This window comes from Tursiops truncatus, chromosome 17 (assembly GCF_011762595.2).
Source record: "Tursiops truncatus isolate mTurTru1 chromosome 17, mTurTru1.mat.Y, whole genome shotgun sequence".
Taxonomy (NCBI): Eukaryota; Metazoa; Chordata; class Mammalia; order Artiodactyla; family Delphinidae; genus Tursiops; species Tursiops truncatus.
In genome coordinates this window covers 29,484,979-29,508,860 of record NC_047050.1, presented here as the reverse complement: position 1 = coordinate 29,508,860, position 23,882 = coordinate 29,484,979, and the positions used below count along the sequence as shown (strand labels likewise).

General features: G+C 35.7%; 1 protein-coding gene across 1 annotated transcript in view; it reads right to left on the bottom strand.

Annotated features, from left to right (window-relative positions):
- Positions 1-23,882, bottom strand: part of CNBD1 (cyclic nucleotide binding domain containing 1) — a 409,277-nt gene that overhangs the window by 365,569 nt on the left and 19,826 nt on the right. Inside the window, 3 exon segments of the mRNA XM_033842861.1 lie at positions 8,646-8,749; positions 9,897-9,906; positions 23,425-23,497. Coding sequence (XP_033698752.1) covers positions 8,646-8,749; positions 9,897-9,906; positions 23,425-23,497 — 187 coding nt within the window.

Below are 23,882 nucleotides of genomic sequence, written 5' to 3'. Positions count from 1 at the left end.
TGGCTTGCTCCACAACTCCAAATTAGAATGCCTCTACCGGGCAGAGCACTCCAGCCCTCCTCAGCACCTACTCCCAGACACTTCAGGAAAGAAGCATGATAAAAGGTCCTTCCTTCTGGCAAAATCTATCATTCCTCAGTGGTAATCATAAACATAAATGGCATTTTTTTTAGACTCAGGCTTAAAACTTTCTTGTATCATTCCACTTTGATACAGGGAAATCCTATACATGTAGGCAATTTCTACAAATCACCATCACTTTGCTACAATAATGCCCAACCCATCCAGAGTTTTATTTTTATGTCATAGTAAAGTCTTTAATTTGGGCCACAAATGATGACACCAGAGCATGGCTGAGGCAACCAGTTAGATTTCTATAAAGTTCCCTCCTTTTCCCTTCATAGAATTCTCCTAAAGGTCAAAATATTGCTCCTGAACTGGCATGACAGTCTTTCATTTCTCCCTTGTATTTCTCTCTCCCCTTTCTGCCTTTCTTCCTTCTTTCCTTCTTTCCTTCTTCTCTCTCTCTTTCTCCTCTCCCTTTCTTGCCTTCCTTTCTTTCTCTTTCTCTACCCTTCTTTCTCTTTCTCTTTTCTTCTTTCTTTTCTTTCTTTCTTCCTTTTTTCTTTCTTTCTTTCCTTCTTTCTTTCTTTCTTCCTTTTCTTTCTTTCTTTCTTTCTTTCTTTTCTTCCTTCCTTCCTTCCTTCCTTCCTTCCTTCCTTCCTTCCTTCCTTCCTTTCCTCCTTTCGCCTCCTGCATCCCTCCCAGCCACCATTTTCATCTTGGTACCCATAGGGTACCTTTCTTTCTCTTCCTTTCTTTCTCTTTCTCTTTCTCTACCCTTTCTTTCTCTTTCTTTCTCTTTCTCTACCCTTCTCTTTCTTTCTCTTTCTCTACCCTTCCTTCCTTTCCTCCTTTCTCCTCCTGCATCCCTCCCAGCCACCATTTTCATCTTGGTACCCATAGGGGAGATCATGGACAGGTTTTAAAAATACTGTTTTCAGGTTTCTGTTCACAACTACTAAACTGGGTAAATAGAGTATCAGCTAAGATAACTTCAGCAGCACTTAGATAATCAACAGTGTGAAGACTATTACATGCAGTTCTCTCTGCCTCAGAGACTCTTTCCCTTCTTCTTCTAGCCAACTCTTAACTTATCCTTGAATTTAAACATCCCTTCCTCAGGGATGCTTGCCCTGACCTTCCAGGACACCATCTGTGGTTAGTATAAGCACTTTCAGTGCAACTAGCCCCCAAACCTGTAATCACCTCTGACACCCGTTATGCTTCATTCATCTCCTCTTACTCAGGGCCTGTCAGTGCCACCAACCTGCACCTTCTGAGTACAGAGACCCTGACTGACCTATACTCAGCACATGATCACTGCTCAGAGTATATTAAGTAAATGAATAAATGAATAAGACTGTCTCATAAAATTTCTTTCCAGAGTGTGTAAAATTTTACTTTTCTTTTTAGAATAAAATAGTGAAAGAGAATTGTTCTAATTCTGACTTTTAAAAATACAGGGAACATCTCATTCAATGGATCTCAGAACTTCAGTGAAAATATGGGTTTTACAATCATAGCAAGAATAGTTTTATTTGTTCTAAAGTTAAATACATATTTTCCAAATAACCTATGGTTGATTATCCTGAGGCCAGATCCAAGCTGTTGCACATGGGTAATTTTGACAATGTTAGAGAAAGAAATAGAGTCCAAAATCTCAGAAGAAAATCACAAGCAAAAAATCAATTTTTCAGAAAGATGTTTTTAAGTCAGTCTTTCAGAATCCATTTGTCTAGGTTTTCAGTTTCTTTATCTCCAAATATTCAACTCTAATTTCCAACATTTTCTTCACTTACACTTTTAGAGAGAATTTATAATCCACCTAGGTAGTATATGTACTATACCAAGTGATTGTTTTAAAATGTCTGGAAAAATATACATATTACAAAGTTCCACATCATTTTAACCCAGAACAAAGTCACTTGTTACTACTGCATTTAGATCTAGGAGTGAAATTCTAAGCTTCAATTCAAGCAGCTGGGATATCCTAGTATCTTTAGAATCTAAAGTCCAAACCACTAATCTTTTTACTGTCTCCACAGTTTTGCACTTTCCAGAATGTCATACAGTTGGAATTATACAGTATGTCTTTTCAGGTTGGCTTCTTTCATTTAGTAATATGCATTTAAGTTTCCGCTATGTCCTTTCATGCTTGATGGCTCTTTTTTTTTAACACTAAATAATATTTCATTGTCTGAGGTAGCACAGTTGGTTTAGCCATTCACCTACTGAAGGACATCTTGATTGCTTCCAGGTTTTGGCAACTATGAATAAAGTTGCTATAAATATTTGTGTGCCAGTTTCTGTGTGTACATGAGTTTCAGCTTCTTTGGGTAAATGCCAAGGAATGTGATTGCTGAATTATGTGGTAAGAGTATGTTGAGTTTTGTAAGAAACCACCAAACTGGCTGTACTACTTTGCATTTTTACCAGCAATAAATGAGAGCTCTTGTTGCTCCACATTCTTGCCAGTATTTGGCATTGTCAGTGATCTGGATTTTGGCCCTTCTAATAATTGTGTATCTCGTTGTTTCTATTTGCATCCCGATTGATACATGATGTAGACATCTATTTACATGAGGTTATTTTTGCTAGCATTACTCCATGAAATTTCATTTTTACAATGTCCTAATTAGATTTCCAAGTGCTTTTCTATTAAAGTTATGACAGATTCCATGTTAGTTGTGCCATAACCCTGCCATCCTGAGATGTAATCATTTAGAATAACATAGTTTATAGAGACAGTAACCCCCGCAGCTTCTTGTTGTTAAAGAACATTTTCCTCTGGCTCCTCTTTTTATGGATACAGTTTTGGTATTTTAATACTTAAGTAGATTAGTGGGATTTAATTTTATTTAAACCCTACCATGTACAAAGAAGACAACTTGCTTATTTTTTATAAAGAACCCAAGACTTTCCCATAAGCTCGCAGATTCTCTTCCCCCAGTGCCATCATATGGTGTCTGTCCCATTGATTTGAAACAGTTTGATTAAAATAACTTTGTTTTCTGTCAAGTGAATAAAGGCTCAGTCATGCCCATTTTCTTCCCAGTCCATTTCCTTTCTGAACTGGGTATCGGTGTATGTTGGGAGAGGTTGAGGTTGCTAATATGACCACTGTTGGAGAGAGAAGCTCCTCTTCCCTGTGAGCTGTCAGCTGATCATCATCATGTTCCTGTTGCAGAGTGGCTGCAGATCTATGCAGGAACCTAGATTGGTATCTGTTGAGGAAAGACTGTATTTTTTGGCAACATCATTTGCTCTTGCTGACTACCTTTTCCTTGGGCATCCAGATTTCTACCTCAGCAGCCAGCTCTTCCCCTCTCCAGGATCCTACAACCCTTCAGTCCTATTAGCATTTCACTGTCTCCTCACCAGCGTTCACAGGAATTTCTGGACCTCATACATGCTAGACACAGGACGAGTGGAACCAATGGCATTAGCTCCAGGTTATCTCTCAGCATCTTCTCCACCAATGCTGTGCTATTATTCTCATTTCATGTTGAATGAAGCCCAATTTAGGTCTTACTGTAACAATAATTTTCAAGCATCATCTAGGATTATTTGTTTAAATAAATACTTAGGCTTTGGCTCCAAGTCAGCGATTCCAATTTAAAAAGTCTGGGTTGGAATGAGACCATGCACCAGTATTTTGTAAAAACTCTCTGGGTGACTCTAATGTGCAGTACAAGCTGTTTATCACTGCCCCAGAGGATGCAGTTTCTTCAGTAGCTATCTGGATGTTTCTTCAACCCTCATATCCCCATGGAGAGTTTCATATCAAGGATGGGAGTAGATGAAGATCAACAGTTCTCGATCTTATCTAACTTCCTCTGTTTCTATATCACTACTTTCCCCCAAGTGCCTACATTTTATATCTTCCTGCTTCTCAAAGTATTATTTACCCTTCCCTTCTCTCTGAAACCATGATGGTGCATAGAGTTCAGGAAGGGAAATGGTCATATTATTAGGACAATATATCAAAAGAGAATACAAAATATTATCTTCCTTACCTATGTCTCCCTAAAGTATCTGTAACATTAAATAGGAATTTTTATAAAATTCAAGTAAGGTATTAATAAGAATGCAGGCTTCCTTGAAAATATTTGAATTTCTATCCCCCTAAAAACCCACACCTTTAATAAATATATCTTTTACATAGGTTTCCACAATTCTGTGGATTCATATTATTTGTTTCTTCAGTTACTGTCATTTCCTTAAACTTCTTTTCCTCTGGAAATAAACTGATGTAAAAATGTATTGATTAAAAGTCTACTTATTTTCTTGTTGTTTAAAAACACTTTTGAAGCAAGCAATGCAATGATTTTTTATTAATTTTTAATGGTGGTGATTGTTGCTTAGCCTGTTTAAATAAAAAGGCAGAACTTCTTGAGAGATGGCATAAATCTATATAAAATAACATTGTCATCTATAGTCCATGATACCAGTGAAATAGTACAATTAAAAAGCTCTTTAAGTTCATAACTCTCAAGTAGGATAATGTTATCCTCTTTTTCTGAGTAAAAACTGAATGCATTCAATGTTCAGAGACAATTCTAAAGTCATGTTGCTGATATTGGATGAAATAAAAACTCAAATCCAAGTCTTCTGGTTCAAAATTCAGTGTTCTTTTTAAAACAATGTATCTATTTGATTTCCTGTATCTATGAATATACCAAAAGTTCACTTTCTGTCTAGATGATCCACCAAAAAAAAAAAATTTTAGGTAATGATCACAGTTCCAAGCAGTCCTTGGTCTCATTCTTGTCATTTACTCACAATTTTTGCTCATGTAGAAATGTTTCCCTATGTCTCAGCCAGGTCTTCCATTTATTTTCATTAGTGTAGCATTGCTCCTAGTGTTGTTTTTTTTTTTAACAACTTTATTGGAGTATAATTGCTTTACAATGGTGTGTTAGTTTCTGCTTTATAACAAAGTGAATCAGTTATACATATACATATGTTCCCATATCTCTTCCCTCTTGAGTCTCCCTCCCTCCCACCCTCCCTATCACACCCCTCTAGGTGGTCACAAACCACGGAGCTGATCTCCCTGTGCTATGCAGCTGCTTCCCACTAGCTATCTATTTTACGTTTGGTAGTGTATATATGTCCATGCCTCTCTCTCATTTTATCACAGCTTACCCTTCCCCCTCCCCATATCCTCAAGTCTATTCTCTAGTAGGTCTATGTCTTTATTCCTGTCTTACCCCTAGGTTCTTCATGACCTTTTTTTTTTTTCTTAGATTCCATCCACCTCACTACAAATAACTCAATTTCATTTCCTTTTATGGCTGAGTAATATTTCATTTTATATATGTGTCACATCTTCTTTATCCATTCATCTGTTGATGGATGGACACTTAGGTTGCTTCCATGTCCTGGCTATTGTAAATAGAGCTGCAATGAACATTTTGGTACATGACTCTTTTTGAATTATGGTTTTCTCAAGGTATTAATGGTGTATGAAGCATTTCTTCTATTCTCCTTGCACACGACTGTCTTACTTCAATATTTAGCAAATGCGCTGGTATCAGGCATTCTCGCCAGCTGCCCACAGCCAAGCAGGTGCCGTACTTCAGTCTCACTATTGTATCTGTCATATGACATTTGAGTTAAATGAATTATAGAGTGTTGAATATGACAATGATAAGAGGTAAAAGTTGTTGAAGAATAATTTTAATAGAGCAGACATTTAGTGTCTACCAAGATTCATGTTTCCTCATCGATTTTATTCTGCCAAACGCTTCTCTGAATTACTGCAGCTCTAGTTCCACCACCTGGGCATGTATGGGTTTATCACATTACATGAGGGACCAGTGTAAGCCAAAATTAGAGGAGATCTACAATTTCTTGATATATTTTATGTAATTTTATTTTCATTCAGTTTAAGATATTTTTATTGCTATTTTAGAGCAGAGGTTTTTTTCTGGCTGAAAAAATATAAATGTTTTGTATTTCTTAATAGTCACATGACTGCACACATTACATTTTTACCTGCATGATTTTGCTTTTACTATGAGACATGGATACTGAATTACATGAAAAGCCTTTTCATCATCTGTAGATATCATCATATAGTTCTTCCTTGAGCTACTAATATTATAAAATTTTAATAATAGCTTTTCTAATGAACCAAGTTTGTACTCATGAGATGAAGTCAACTTAACCATAATGTACAAATCTGCTAATAGACTACTGCATTATTTCATTTGCTAATATTTTATTTTGTATGTATGCCTATATACTCATAACTAAAATTGTTATTTCTTGTTTATGTTATTCTTGTTAAATTTTTACATCAGAGTTTTACAGGCATGGCAAATATACAACCTATTATTCATTTTCTATACTCCAAGGACATTAAGTTGCAGAGAAAATACCTTTTCTTGATATAAAACTTATAGTGATATCACTTGGACTATGGGTTTTTAATTTTTGCTTTTGTTCTTTTAGCTTCAAAAATATTTTTGAAGAGTACTTTTTACAACTTCTATTTATACATAGTTATTCTTTATTTCTATCTTCTTGAATAAATACAGTAGTACATATTTTTTAGAAAATGAACTAACAATATCTAGATTATTTCTAAGTTATATAAAGTATTCTATCATAATTTATAATTTTCTTGGATCATTTATTATGTTATCTTTTTATCTTTTATCTTTTTATTATGTTATCTTTTTCACTCCTAATAGTATTTTATCTTATTATGTTTATTATATAGGGCTAGTTGTTTATTAACGTTAGTGAAAAAACTCAGGGAGCTACATATATTTATTAGTACCAGTTACCATACCACATAATTAAAATGCCTCCAAAATGATTGTACGAATTGAACCTTCCCTACCAATCTCTATTTCCTTGGCTTCTCCTTTTTTTTTTTTTAACATCTTTATTGGAGGAAAATTGCTTTACAATGGTGTGTTCGTTTCTGCTTTATAACAAAGTGAATCAGTTATACATATACATATGTCCCCATATCTCTTCCCTCTTGTGTCTCCCTCCCTCCCACCCTCCCTATCCCACCCCTCTAGGTGTTCACAAAGCACCGAGCTGATCTCCTTGTGCTATGCAGCTGCTTCCCACTAGCTATCTACTTTATTTGGTAGTGTATATATGTCCATGCCACTCTCACTTTGTCCCAGCTTACCCTTCCCCCTCCCCATATCCTCAAGTCCATTCTCTAGTAGGTCTGCATCTTTATTCCTGTCTTGCCCCTAGGTTCTTCATGACCATTTTTTTTTTTTAGATTCCATATATATGTGTTAGCATACGGTATTTGTTTTTCTCTTTCTGACTTACTTCACTCTGTATAACAGACTCTAGGTCCCTCCACCTCACTACAAATAACTCAATTTTGTTTCTTTTTATGGCTGAGTAATATTCCATTGTATATATATGTCACATATTCTTTATCCATTCATCTGCTGATGGACACTTAGGTTGCTTCTATGTCCTGGTTATTGTAAATAGAGCTTCAATGAACAATTTGGTACATGACTCTTTTTGAATTATGGTTTTCTCAGGGTATATACCCAGTAGTGGGATTGCTGAGTCATACAGTAGCTCTATTTTTAGTTTTTTAAGGAACCTCCATATTGTTCCCCATAGTGGCTGTATCAATTTACATTCCCACCAACAGTGCAAGAGGACTCCCTTTTCTCCACACCCTCTCCAGCATTTATTGTTTGTGGATTTTTTGATGATGGCCATTCTGACTGGTGTGAGATGATATTTAATTGTAGTTTTGATTGCATTTCTCTAACGATTAATGATGTTGAGCATTCTTTCATGTGTTTGTTGGCAGTCTGTATAATTTCTTTGGAGAAATGTCTGTTTAGGTCTTCTGCCCATTTTGGATTGTTTGTTTTTTTGATATTGAGCTGCATGAGCTGCTTGTAAATCTTTGAGATTAATCCTTTGTCAGTTGCTTCATTTGCAATATTTTATCCCATTCTGAGGGTTGTCTTTTTGTCTTGTTTATGGCTTCCTTTGCTGTGCAAAACCTTTTAAGTTTCATTAGGTCCCATTTGTTTATTTTTGTTTTTATTTCCATTTTTCTAGGAGATGTGTCAAAAAGGATCTTGCTATGATTTATGTCATAGAGTGTTCTGCCTATGTTTTCCTCTAAGAGTTTTATAGCGTTTGGCCTTACATTTAGGTTTTTAATCCATTTTGAGTTTATTTTTGTGTATGGTGTTAGGGAGTGTTCTAACTTCATTCTTTCACATGTAGCTGTCCAGTTTTCCCAGCATCACTTATTGAAGAGGCTGTCTTTTCTCCACTGTATATTCTTGCCACCATTATCAAAGATAAGGTGACCATATGTGTGTGGGTTTATCTCTTGGCTTTCTATCCCATTCCATTGATCTATATTTCTGTTTTTGTGCCAGTACCATACTGTCTTGATTACTGTAGCTTTGTAGTTCCTTGGCTGATCCTTAACATGCAATACTGGGAACTGACCAAACACTTTCAGTGTTTGAGTTCCACTTGCTCTTCATGCATGCACGTGTGTGAGCGCACACACACATGCACACACATACAACCTTGCTTTTAAAAGAAAACATCATTACCTTTTTCCTTCCTCTTTGAAAAGTTTAGGCAGTCTGGTTTTATTCTGCAAGAATATTTTAGGATATTGCTTCATAAATATATTGTGTGCTGATAGGATATTGGTCTGGCTTGAAAGACAGAGACAAGAGAGAGAGACAGAGAGAGAGAAATTGCATTATAAGCATCATAAGAAAATAGCTTCTGAGGCAAAGATTTTTAACTCAATATATACAACTTAATTCTATACTATTTAGTCTAAAAAGAAAATGACAAAAATATGAAACATAAACATTTTATGCTTTAAAAATATCCACTATAAAAATTGTCTATAGTGTGTTTCAGTGAGAAATATTTTAAGAATATCAAATTCAGGACAATGTCAAAAATTTAATTTTTAAGTTGAGTCTTCTTAAAGTTTTTTTCTGTCATTTATTAAAGCTCTTGTATAAAATATACCACATAATTAAAATTCCCCCAAAATGATTCACACAGAGTTTACATATACATTATTGAAAAGTATATTTATCTGACTCTTTGCAATGACTTATGAGTCTCTTGCACTATTTTAGGACCAGAACAAAAATGTCTTAGACCAAAAGTTCAGCATTTCCCAAATCCAGATCAATGGAATTATCTGGGATGTTTTTTTAAGTACAGATTTCTGATCCTTTTCCTGATGAAGCAAGAGCTCCAAATGTTGAGTCTGGGTGGGCTTCTCTATTTTAACTATCAGCCTCCAAGTGATCTTTATTTACAGTTAGGCTTCAATACACTTAAAATATTTTAAAATGTAAATAACAAGATCCACTGGAATATAGCAAATTGACATTCAGTGTTAAGTAATGACATTTGTTTCTGGAAAATCTACCCTGTTCAATTTTCAATTGACAACCACCATGAAAAGCTGGTCAGCTTCTTAAAATGTTGAACATTCATCTTGACAGCTTATATGAATAATTATCAAAAATAATCATGCTTAAATCTTAGTCAGTATTTGCCTCATGGCAATGAATATAAAAATCCTCGAGAAGGCTTTTTTAATTTCATTGTCAATGTAAATAATAACACCTTAAAATATTTATAACAGCTTTTTTCTCTTGGCCAGAGTTCATAAAACACCATGTTAATTCTTTACACAAAACAAATACTATATACTTTAAGAAACCTATTTAATTTAATTTAACTTAATTGATTCAAATAATGCAATGTGAATGTGATTTAATATGACATTAGAAATGTTCATTCCTCCTATCTCACACTATAGAGTAGACCAAGGATCTACTATTTTTTTTTTAAATTCCAACCACTGAAATAAGTGGAAGATTTCTCAAGATCTTTCTTCTTTCATTTTTTTCTATTTGGAACTCAGATTTTACAATCATCTGTTTTACAGGTCTACCTGTTATAAACCTAGTACTTCTTATATGACAAACGTTGTGCTAAGGTCTTTACATTATTTTTGTCTCATTGTATAGTTATATAACCTGAAGAGGCTGTTATTCTTTAATTCCCATTTTACACATAAATAAACTACAAACAATAATTTGCTTAATTCATGTTACTAGGAAATGGAGAACAAAGAGTACATATGAAAACTGAATTGACTTCTAAACCCATCCTCTTAACTTTTTGGATATACCACCCCTGTAAATAATAAAACATGTTAGTTCTTACTATGTGCCAGGCATTATTCTAGGCAGTTTACATGTATCAGATCATTTAATCCTTACACAACTATATTAGCTGATACTACTATTCTCTCCATTTTGTAGGTAACAAAACTGAGGCTTAAAGAAGTACAAAAGTGTGATTTAAAAAAAATTTTCTACATGGAGCCCATTCTACAAGACTTGGAACCTTAATCCAATCTGTAATCTAGATAAATCATCTTTAGAGTGGCTAAGAAGCCTACACCAAAATGCTAAAACCTTCACTCTTGTCCTTTTCTATGTGTATGACTGAGATGTCTGCTTTATCTAACCCTTGAGAATTTTCAAGATGTGGTGGCTAGTATACATGTACCTGGTGTTTATAATTTATGTCTCCAAATTAATGTGCCCAAGAAGTGAAAGAGGTGGAAGGTTGAAATGGAAAAGTCAAATGCTAGAGCTAATTTTCAGAATGAGACCCTAACTGCCCTATAATGCTCTGATGGATGTTCTATATCACAAAATGTAATTTGGCAGTCTACTCCTATTTCTGAGTCTCTTGTCAAAACAGAAACATATAATCCTATGTGTTTAGTAGGAATACATTTGGTTTAAAACCATGTGAAATTTGTAAATGAATGCCCCTAAATGTGGATAAGAGAAGTAGATTCAAAGAAACATGAAATAAATGTAATTAGAAAGCTAAGGACAAAGAAAGATTCAGAATTATAGGAGGGTTGGAGAGTAGACCATGGATCCAAATAACTATTTGACAATTTGAATATGGTCCAGAAGATACTTTCATAGTTTCCCATGCTATGAGTAAACACTGTCTATGAACAAAATTTGCCACTTCACTGAAGTATATATGCAAGGAAATTTACCTACAAGGAAAAATCTCCAACTTCTTCAAGCAGATGAAGAAGTGCATGCAAAACCTATAGCTTGAGGAAATCAATCAAGATTGTGGAGTAAGAAGATGTGGAGCTTACCTCCCCATTCAAACACATCAAAAATACAACTATATGAAGAACAATCCTCACTGAAAACTAGAAACTGGCAGAAGGAATCCTGTACAACCAAGGCTATAAGATACACACATAATCAAGTAGGAAGGGAAAAAAAGTGATCAGGTCAGGAATGTGCCCCTGGGAGAGGACTCAGAGAAAAAGGGAGATAACACGGAAGACACCACCCTGGGGAGTGAGAGTCACAGACTGGGCACCTCAGTCCAGAGGTCCTACATGGGAGATATGAGCCCTCTTGCTGGTTGGAGGACTGCTGGGACTAAAGGGAGGGCTGTGGGAAGCCTGGACTCCACTCATGAGGAAGAGCACGTTGGCATGCACACCAGCCCTAGTCGAGCAAACACTCGGCCCTGCTCACTCCATGTCACAGTGTGGCACTGGATCTGGAGAGGGCACAAGTAGGGAAAGATCTGACCATAGGAGACAGAGGTAACCTGCTATTGGAGAAGAGCCTAGGTGGGGTGGCAGTGACCATTGTTGGTGCTTACTAAAGCAGTGCATTAGATGCAGCTCAGATCTCTGACAGTGGCTCACAGCTCACCTCCCAGTATATACTAAGAGCCTACATGGGCCCTGCTTGGCCTGTGGTATGGGTCCACAACAGGATGGGGGTGGAGGCTGGGGGAAGTGATTGGCTGTGAGAGACAAAGGGGACTTGCACCCGAGGCTGCATCTAAGTGTAGCAAGGGAAACAATTGCGGGTGCCTGCACAGGCAGCACATCAGAGACAGCTCGAACTTCTGTCTGAGGCCAACACAAGCATCTCCTGCTTCAACACTACCTCCTCTGGGGCAAGGGGCCCAATGCTGAGAGAGGAGAAAACACACACTTAAATGGAACAGAGACAGCTGGAGCGTGACCCCCAAGGCTTCTGCTCCAACAACTTGGGATCAGATGCCACCCCAACTGGGTGATGATGGCAATTGAGCAGACAGGATGTCCCACCTCACAACCCACTGCAGCTCTAGTGCCTCCATCTCCAGCCCCACCCCCTACCAAAGTGATAACTGCTAGCACACGCTAAGGAAAACTGTGAATATCATCCATGTAAATACAGCTCGCCTACCAAAGGCACTGGGTACATGCAGTCTGTATAGGGGCGCTTCCACATAACAACAAACCTTCAAGACAACAATAGGTAACCATTTCACCTAAATATATAGAGACAGAGAAAGTTAAGCAAAATGAAAAGGCAGAGGAACTGGTCTCAACTGAAAGAGCAAGAGAAAACTCTTGAAAAAATAAATAATGAAAAAGAAGTAAACAATTCACCAGCAAAGAATTCAAAGTATTGGTAATAAAAATGGTGGCTGAATTAGGGGGAAAAAAATACATGTACCCAGTGAAAATGTTAACAAGAAACTAGAAAATATAAGAAAGACCCAATCTGAAATAAAGAATTCAATAGCTGAAATTTAAAAATACACTGGAAGGGCTGAATAGCAGACCAAGTTATACAGAAGGACACATAAATGATCTGGAGATAGAATAATGGAAATCACACAATAAGAAAAGCAAAAAGAATTTTTTAATGAAAACAATTTAAGAGATCTCTGTGATAACATTAAGCATATCAATATTTGCTTTCTAGGGGTCCCAGAAGATGAGAAAGCGAGATGGAGATCAAAAATTTTAAAATACTTAGAAAAAAATGACAATGAAAACACAATGACCCAAAACGTATGGGAAATGGCAAAAGCACTTCTAAGAGGGAAGTTTATAGCAAAGTTATCTTACCTCAAGAAACAAGAAAAATCTCAAATAAACAAACTAAACTTACACCAAAAACAACTAGAGAAAGAAGAACAAACAAAACCCAAAGTTAGCAGAAGGAAAGAAATCATAAAGATCAGATCAGAAATAAATGAAATAGAAACTAAGAAAACAATACCAAAGATCAATGAAACTAAAAGCTGGTTCTTTGAGAAGATAAACAAAATTGATAAAGCTTTAGCCAGACTCAAGAACAAAAAGGGAGAGGACTCACAGCAATGAAATTAGAAAAGAAAAAGAAGTTACAACTGACAGCACAGAAAGACAAAGGATCTTAAGAGACTACTACAAGCAACTCTATGCCAATAAAATGGACAACCTGGAAGAAATGGACAAATTCTTAGAAAGGTATAAGCTTCCAAGAAGGAATCAGGAAGAAATAAAAAATATGAATAGACCAATCACAAGTAATGAAATTGAAACTGTGATTAGAAATCTTCCAACAAACAAAAGCCCAGGACCAGATGGCTTCACAGGCAAATTCTATCAAACATTTAGAGAAGTGCTAACACCTATCTTTCTCAAACTCTTCCAAAATATAGCAGAGGGAGAAACACTCCCAAACTCATTCTACGAGGCCACCATCACTCTGATATCAAAACCAGACAAACATATCACAAAAAAAGAAAATTACAGTCCAATATCACTGATGAACATAGGTGCAAAAATCCTCAACAAAATACAAGCAAACAGAATCCAACAACACATTAAAAGGGTCATACACCATGATCAAGTGGAATTGAGCCCAGGGATGCAAGGATTCTTCAATATATGCAAATCAATGTGATATACCATATTAACAAATTGAAGAATAAAAACATATAATCATCTCAATAGAAGCAGAAAAAGCTTTTGACAAATTTCAACACCCATTTATGATAAAAACTCTCCAGAAAATGAGCATAGAGGGAAACTACTGCAACATAATAGATGCCATATATGACAAACCCACAGCCAACATTGTTCTCCGTGGTGAAAAGTGAAACCATTTCCTCTAAGATCAGGAAAAAGACAAGGATGTCAACTCTCATCACTATTATTCAACATCATTTTGGAAGTGCTACCATGGCAATCAGAGAAGAAAAAGTAATAAAAGGAATCCAAATTTGAAAAGAAGAAGTAAAACTGTCACTGTTTGCAGATGACATGATACTATACATAGAGAATCCTAAAAATGCTACCAGAAAACTACTAGAGCTAATCAATGAATTTAGTAAAGTAGCAGGATACAAAATTAACACACAGAAATCTCTTGCATTCCTCTACCCTAATGATGAAAAATCTGAAAGAGAAATTAAGGAAACAGTCCCATTTACCATTGCAACAAAAGAATAAAATACTTAGGAATAAACCTAACACCATACACAAAAATAAACCCAAAATGCCTTAAAAACCTAAATGTAAGGCCAAACACTATAAAACTCTTTGAGGAAAACTTAGGAAGAACACTCTTTGACATAAATCACAGCAAGATCTTTTTTGACCCATTTCCTAGAGTAATGAAAATAAAAACAAAAATAAACAAATGGGACCTAATGAAACTTAAAACCTTTTGCACAGCAAAGGAAAACATAAACAAGATGAAAATACCACCATCAGAATGGCAGAAAATATTTGCAAATGAAGCAACTGACAAAGGATTAATCTCCAAAATATGCAAACAACTCATGCAGCTCAATATCAAAAACCAAACAACCCAATCAAAAAATGGGTGGAAGACCTAAATAGACATTTCTCCAAAAAGACATCCAGATGGCCAAACAAACACATGAAAAGATGCTCAACATAACTAATTATTAGAGAAATGCAAATCAAAACTACAATGAGGTATCACCACACACCGGTCAGAATGACCATCATCAAAAAATCTACAAACAGTAAATGCTGGAGAGGGTGTGGAGAAAAAGGAACCCTCCTACACTGTTGGTGGGAATGTAAATTAATACAGCCATTATGGAGAACAGTATGGAGGTTCCTTAAAAAACTAAAAATAGAACTACCATATGACCCAGCAATGCCACTACTGGGCATATACCCTGAGAAAACCATCATTCAGAAAGATACATGCATCCCAGAGTTCATTGCAGCACTACTTACAATAGCCAGGACATGGAGGCAACCTAAATGACCATCAACAGAGGAATGGATAAAGAAGATGTGGTATATATGTACAATGGAATATTGCTTAGCCATAAGAAGGAACAAAACTGTGTCATTTGCAGAGATATGAATGGAGCTGGAGACTGTCACACAGAGTGAAGTAAGTCAGAAAGAGAAAAACAAATATTGTATATCGCTCTTATGTGGAATCTAGAAAAATGGTACAGATGAACCTATTTGCAAAGCAGAAATAGAGACACAGACCTAGAGAACAAATGTATGGATACCAAGACGGGGAAGGGGGTGAAATGAACTGGGAGATTGGGCTTGATATATAATCACTATTACGCATAAAATAGATAACTAACAAGAACCTACTGCATAGCACAGGAAACTCTACTCAGTGTTCTGTGGTGATCTAAATGGGAAGGAAAATCAAAAAAAGAGGGGATATATGTATACATATAGCTGATTCACTTGCTGTACAGCAGAAACTAACATATTTTAAAGCAACTATACTTCCATAAAAATTAATAATAAAAAAACTCAGTGAATGAGAGATTAGAGACAGGTGTATAAAAAAGTAATAAACTTGAAAATATGTCTTTAGATATTCCCAAATGCTTCATAGAGAAATAAGAAGGTGCAAAACAGAAAAAAGAATTATAAAATATTTATTATTTTATTAATTAAAAACATTTATGGAGCCCCTAGGGTATTCTAGTCTCTAGTAATAGAAAGACTAATAAGATGGGATTTCTGTTTGGGTTGACAGACTACTAGTTGACCCCACACAAATTCACTCTCCACTTCTTCCCAAACACATGGTTGCCCAGCTAAAGACTGCATTTCCCAGCCTCCTTTAAACTGAAATTAGCCTAAGAGAAAGTTCTTGCCAGTAGAATGTAAGAAGTAATTCTAGAAATTCTGCCTCCTTTGTCAAATAGGAAATTGCTTTCCTTGACTTCATATTTTTCCTTTCCATGAAGTGGAAACTAGATGTGGCAGTGGCCTCTTCACCTGTATTGAAAAGAAAATGACAAGCTGATATCAAAACACCAAGATGAGGCCAACACACGTCCCTGAATGATTTCATGCAGTAGAACTTCTACATACAACCAGAGCGCCACTTTCAAACTAAGGATGAAAAACTTTTTACTTAAACCACAGCATTTTTTAGTTTTATTGTTACATCATACTGGCAGTTACCCTAATCTAATGAAAACAGTCTTCAAGGAGCTGCCTATGTTGAAATAGAGGGGAAGAGTCTTTAAACAAATGCATAAGAAATTATCAGGAGTGCTCTGATAGAAAACAATACAGAGTCAAGTGGAAATGGAGAAGACAACTCTTCTTGGAGAAGGAGATTTCAGGTTGAACATGAAGATTAGTTTACCTATTTATTGGTAGGTGGGGATGAATAGGAGGATGGTATTTCAGACAGAAAAATCAGTATGAGCCAAAGTACAAAGCCCTCAATAACATGGTGCAGGTATAGTCAAGAAACCACCAGTCATGTCATGGCTGGGAGGAAAGGAAGAGTCACTGGGAGACAAGGCTGGAGATGTAAAAATTATCCCATTATAAAAGTTCTTGTAAGTAATGTGATTATAACTGACTTATCCAATGTGTGTCTAATATGGAGGGAAGATTCTACAATTTAACAGTTTCTGGCTTGCACAGCTGGGTAGATAATTTTGCCATCCACTAAGATAAAAGTGTGGATGAAAATATAGCTTCAGCTTTATACAGTAATAAGCCTAAAAGTTTTTTATGTCAAATCAAATTTATATCTTTCCTTTTGCAAATGAGAAAACTGAGCCCTGAGAGTTTAACTGATATTCCAATAACCTCAATCACATTTAGTGGCAGAGCAAGAGCTAGAAGGTGAATTCTTTCAGACTCTCAGCTTAAAGTCTTTTGGAACAGATGTATAGGGAATAAAAAGCTATGAAGTTTGCTGCGAGACAATCTGAACCTTGAAAAATAAATAAAATTAAACTTGGTATAGGGGAGATTAATAAGTTTATAAGAATAAAGGAATTGGTAAAGAAGGGTGGGGGTTTAGGGGATATTTACTCAGGAGTAAAATTCACGTCAGCAAATAGTAATAAGAATATATTGATTATCTCAGATTCTAGAGGACTTCAAATGACAGATAAAGGAGATTTATTCAAAAAATATTTAATGTGCACCAATAATGTGTCAGATACCATTATAATCACTGGGAATACATCAGCAAATAAAAAATGTTTTGTCCTCATGAAGTTTTCAATGTAGAGAGAGGAACAATAAAAATAAATTTGTAGCTATATGTCAGACATACTATTAAGAAATGAAAGCAAAAATCAGGGGATAATAAGTACTAAGAGTATCTGTTTCATATAGGCTGGTCACAGAATGCAGAGACCTGACGGATGTAAGGGATAAAGGAAAGTAGACATCTGAAGAAAGAGCATTCCAGATGGAAACTACAAGTGTGAAGGCCTTGAGGCTGGACCATACTTGGTGTGATAGGAGCAGAGCATGGAGACAACTATGGCTAGAGCGAAATAAGCAAGACAGTCTTGTCTAGAAGAAGTGGTCAGAGATGCAGTAGGATGTGATCATGTATGACCTTACAGGCCACAGTGAAGTTCTTAACTCTTACCTTGAGTGATAGGGAAACCATTAGAATATTATGAGCAAATAATGTTCTGGTGTATATTTTAACAAGATTCATCTGGCTACTGTGCCAACTACAGACTGTAAAAGGACAAGGGATGGAGCAAGAAAACCAATCAATAGGCTACTGCAGTAATCCAGGCAAGAGCACTGGTGCTCTGGATCAGGATGGTATTAGCGGAGGTGGTAAGAAATGGTTAGATTCTGGATATATTTTGAAGGTAGAGCTATCAGGATATCTTTCAGGTTAGATACAAGGTATAAAAGAGAAAGATAGCAGGCTCTGATGACTCCAAGATTTGGGGCTTGACCTTGAATTTGCACAGTTACCATTTATTAAAATGTGGATACAGAAGGTTAATAGGTGAAAAGAAAAAAATCAAAATTTATGTTGTAGATTTGTAAAGTTTGAGGTGTCTGTTTGCTATCTAAGTGGATTTGACTTTATCTTTTATGTGGTGAATAGTCATTGGATAGTCTTGAGAAATGAAATGATAGTAAAATATATTAACCTAAATGTATCAAAGAAATACCATTAGAAAACTATCAAAGCAAATGTAGGTTCCCACAATCCTCTACTCAGGTTTGATTAATTTGTTACAGTGGCTTAGGGAATTCAGGAAAACTGTTTATTTAGTTATGTTTACCAGTTTATTACAAAAGGATATGATAAAGGATACAGATGGACATCCTGAAAAAAGAGATTCACAGGGTAAATTATGTGGGAATGGGTGCAGAGCTTCCATACCTTCTCCAGGCATCACTATCCCAGCACCTTCATGTGTTCACCAACTCAGAAGTTCCTTGAACCCAGTCCTTCTGGGTTTTGATAGAGGCTTCATTACATAAACATGATTGATTAAATTATTCACCCAGAGGTCAGAAGGTGGGACTGAAAGTTCCAACCCTCTAATCACATTGTTGGTTTTCCTGGCAATTTGGATCCTTAGATGGGGTCCAAAATTCACCTCATTAACATAACAAAAGATATCTTTATCACTCTCATCAGTTAGGAAATTCCAAAAGTTTTAGGAGCACTATGCCAGGAATGGGGACAAAGACCAAACATATACTTCTTATTGTAAATCACAATGCCACAGAGGGCTATTTGCATTTTGGATGGAGCAATATGCAGGATTTTACTGCACATTGCTGTTTACAATGCCCAACCCCTACCCACTTGATGTCAGTGCTACCTCCTAGTCATTGTGGAATCTATAAGTGGGTACACATTTCCAAATGTCCTCTAGGGGCAGTACTGCCTCAGTTAGAGGATCTTGCTCTAGACAACTGAATACAAGACTATGAACTTTAGGCAAAATAACATTAACAGGCACACCTTGAATCACAAGCCTCCAACTTGTTCACAATCTATTAAATAAAAGTAAGATTCCATCAGTGTCTGCCCACATTTTCTGCCACCACAAAAGATAACAAGTCTGTTCTGATTGACAGTGCCAACTGGTAGCTACCAATGAAAACTATTCAAAATAAAAATTGACTTCATTCCAGACAGAGCAATGTTTGTGGGAGAGCTCAGTTAATTTTTTTTATGTGTACATAAAACATCTTTTTAAAGCTCTTCTTATCTCCCCTTTCTCTTCCAAACCTTATTTTCCTTAAAAATAAAAATCACCTTTTTCTTCATATATTCATGTTTATGTCAAACAATGTCCATGTCTGACAAGCCAAGTCCAGGAGCCTCCTTAAAATCACCATAACTGCTCTACTAATTTGATGTACTTTACCTTAATTGGAAGCAATGAGAGAAAAATAATTACTCAATGTTTTCATGTTTTAATTAATTACTATAATTTAAGCAATATCATTTTTCTCTTTCTGTCATAAAAGTATATAATTTAAAGATACATTTTGGGGAAAATGGGCACATTTAATCATCTATAAATTAAGGAGTTTCCATCAGATGATTTCTAAGTTGATTTCTTCTTGTACAATCCTCTAACTCTACAATATTGTGTCTATGGGAAAATGCTGAATGCTACACAATCAACTTATTAGTGAACTTTGGGCTAAAACCTATTTATGAGTTATGGACTCTGTATGTATAAAAATATACAATCAACATAACTACATCTGTATTTGAGTATAAATGGCTACATATTGGTAATATTAATCACTAATAAAGATAGAACTTTTGCTATCTCCTAGTCAAAAAACAAATTGTTTGACAAGGACCATTTTTATACAAATGTACAAATGCAAATGCATCATAATTGTGTTTGTCTTTTATACTTACAAGTTTATAAATGTTTAAAGATTTCTGTGTGAAGTTACAAAAGTACTGACCACAAAGGAAAAAGCAGTTATAAAGCTGTAGCCTCATTTTTTTCTATTTGAAACTTAGGAGAACATAAAATTCCTTTTAAACCATATTGCTCTATTTTTTACTAAGTAAATTGAACTTTAGAACATAAGAGCTGACTGATCAAGTCATAGAGTACTTTGACAAACCAAAGAAATCTTCAAAGGATATTTAAGTTTATTTCCAAAGCATATAGTCCAGGAAGAAATTTGGAATGTCAAACCAACAGAAGCTACTGTGTTGTTTTAAAATATATGTTTTAAAAAGATTAGCTATCTAGACAATACTAAAAAAAAACTATTAATGTGTATTTTTCCTCATAATCAACACAAGTAGAAAATTCATAATGTTTTTTAAAGCATTAAGAAAATATTTATTTCTACTGAACATCAGAACATAATTCAATGCAAAACATTGAACTCTATGCCTAAAGTCTAAGAGTAGAAAGCAATAAGATAAAACAAATCTCCTGGGACTTCCCTGGTGGTCCAGTGGTAAAGAATCCACCTTCCAATGCAGAGGACAATGGTTTGACCCCTGGTGGGGGAACTAAGATCCCACATGCTGCTGGGCAACTAAGCCCACACACCACAACTACTGAGCTGTGAACCTCAATGAGAGAGCCCACGTGCCGCAAACTACAGAGCCAATGCACACTGGAGCCCGCACCACAACTAGAGAGAGAAAATCCGCACTCCACAACTAGAGAGAAGCCCACACGCCACAACGAAGGGCCTGCATGTCACAACTAAGACCCGACGCAGCCAAAAATAAAAAAGAAAATAAAATTTTAAAAAAAGAATACATTAGGAAATCATTTTTAAAAATAAATAAGTAGATAAAATTAAAAAATAAAACAAATCTGCTCTCATGAAACATAGTCTACTAGAGATAAAAAGTCCTATATCCAAGAATTTAGGAATCCAAAGTGACATCATTTTCCCTTTGTTATTCAGTTTTTCTTTTATGTGGTTTAAAAAGAAAACCCAGAATATGCCAATCTACTGCCTTTATTCTGAGGAGAAGAAATATCAGATAGACACCAATTGACTGAGACCACACATATATGGGCAGCAGCCACGACAACATTGGGTCTTGCCTTTTGTACAAAGTGTATACATATATACATGTAAATATATATATATATGTAATCCAGTGAGAAGTGCTCACATGCACCCAGATAGGGGACAGAAGCAGTTGTAACAATAGAGTGGAGCCCATGGTAGAGGTACATGGGAAGTGGTAGAGAGTAGCAGCCTCCCCTCCATCTTCCCACCCTGGGCCAAAGGAAGGACCTGGGAGGAAGGACAGTTATCCAAAGAAGATGAATATACATATGTACGTGTGTGTGTGTGTGTGTGTGTGTGTGTGTGTGTGTATGGTATAGTATCAAAACTAAGACTCTTCATATGTTTAATGTATAAAAAATTTCAATCCTTGAGTCATTTAATTCTCAGCCTTTCTGTTTTTATTATGGGGGAAAGTATATTTCATTGGTCAGTTTAAACATATAATACATATAGAATAAATATGGAGGAACATATTTTTCTTAAATCCCTTCCCAATTTGTTGAAATCAATTGAAAGCTTTGTAATCTGAAAGACAATTTCTATGTACACATTTCTGATAAATTGCCTAAAGAAATTTCAGGGAGGAAGAAGGACCTGAACTGCTAAGCCTTCATTAATTTGTTGTAGTTTATTTTCTCATTCTAAGTAAATACTCATTTTCACATCCAATTTTGTATTTGTAATCTTATATTGTTTTTCTAAAAGAATGACCCAAAACCTATGCACAGTTCCCGTAAAATGTGTCCCCTTCCAGGCCCCTGGTGTGTGCCACTGCCTCAAAAGAAAACATCCAAGAAATTCAGGGGAGTGTCTGAGAAAAGGTACAGTAAATGTGAGACTTAATAGAGGGAAGTCAGGCAGGACAACCAGACTGCCTGGACCAGATGATGGTCTGATGAGAAAACACTGCCTGGGGGGGATTCTCAAACCAGGAAGATGAAGGCTGATAAAATTTATGTAGAATGGATTCTTTGGCAGACCCAGATCTAGATGATTTAATCTCTCTTATTATGATTCCCCAAAGGTGGTAGGGAGGTGGGAATCTAGAAATACAATATATTTTTTAAATGCCTGGGCTAGAAAGCAAAAGGAAAATAAGAGGAAAAAAGGTATTCTACTCCAAAAGCCTTAACTAGCTTGTTACGTGTGAAAAAAGGGACCAGCATATGAGTTCAACAGTTAAAAACGTGGGTGAGCTTTTTTGAATAACAATAATAAAAATAGTTATGTAGCTCTTACCATGTGTCAGACACTGTTTACTTTACATATATTAGCTCATTTAATCATCCTAATAACACTTTGAAATGGATATGACTATTATCTCCATTTTACTAATGAGAAAACTGAGGTAAAGAAAAATTAAGTAACCAGTCCAAGACCACACAGTTGGGAAGTGGCTGATCCAGGATTCAAACCAGGCAACCTGACTCCAGAGGGCATGTATTTAATTCTTTACCCTACGCTGAAAGATGTCAAGAGTGAGGAAGGGGCAGAAGCACATAATAAAAAAGTATTATTTAGATAAATAAAAAAAAGCATACCCTCTCTTTTTCTCTGAAAAAGGAGTGGAAAAGTCAATGAAGATGTAGAAATAATTTGAAGTGGTTAAGAGGATGTGACTTAAGATGAGGCAAGTTCCTCTCCTAGTGAAGAAAAGTGGGAGGGTAGATGGACACTGATGGATGGGAAAGAAACTAACTAGTTTTATAATTTCAAAAAATTCAATTTGGGAAAAGGAGTTGGCAAGAAAATAGATTTTAAAAAATTATATTTTCAAGTGTCACACATCTTAGGAACCCTGAGCTATGAACCGTGATATTTCTTAGTTCTTTGGCTCCATTATATTTCAACTAGGCATCTCCTAGGCACTGCTAAAGTACTTGTTTCACTCAGGATTTGTGTTTTCAACCATTTAAAGCTTTTTTCCCTTATGACTGTTTTTGAGTACTACAAAGAGCCCAGTTAGGGATGAGTTATGTTTGTTTCACACTAAACTGTTTCCTTAAAATATGACATATATATTCTGCCCCTTCAACCTGGAGAAATAACCTCCAGGTTTTCAAATGTTTTTATCTGTGTGGTAAATCAGGTACCTCTGAGAGTCAACAATGGTTTATTACTATACTTTATCCATGAAACAAACCTATTCATATCCATTTGAATGACAGGAAAAGAAAGGTGTGATAACTTACCTGTATTGTATTCCTCTCATGTGGCATAATGTATTCAGCTGAGGATAATCAATGTTCTTAGGCATTTGCAAGCCTGCAAAATTAAAAAAAATCAATTAAAAATGTGAGCAATTTTCGGCAATCTTATTAACCAAGTTTGTAAATACAATTTAATTGCAAACATTCATCATAGTAAAAGAACTCAGTGACTATGGAAGTGATGTATTAACAGTCTTTTTTACACAAGCAGAATTGAATAGGGTGATTAAAATGAGGAAAGAATTTAATGTTTTTCATTGATGTCAAATCTAGTCTGGAATATTATGTTTGTTTATTTGTTTAATTCCAGTAAATTCTGGTGCTAACATGTGTCATATAATGTCACTCCTCTGGAAGTAAGCCTTTCAGAATCCTTATCCTATACCTTTAGAATGTGAACTGGTTCCAGAACTCCAGACATGACAATTCAAAGAAGAGTT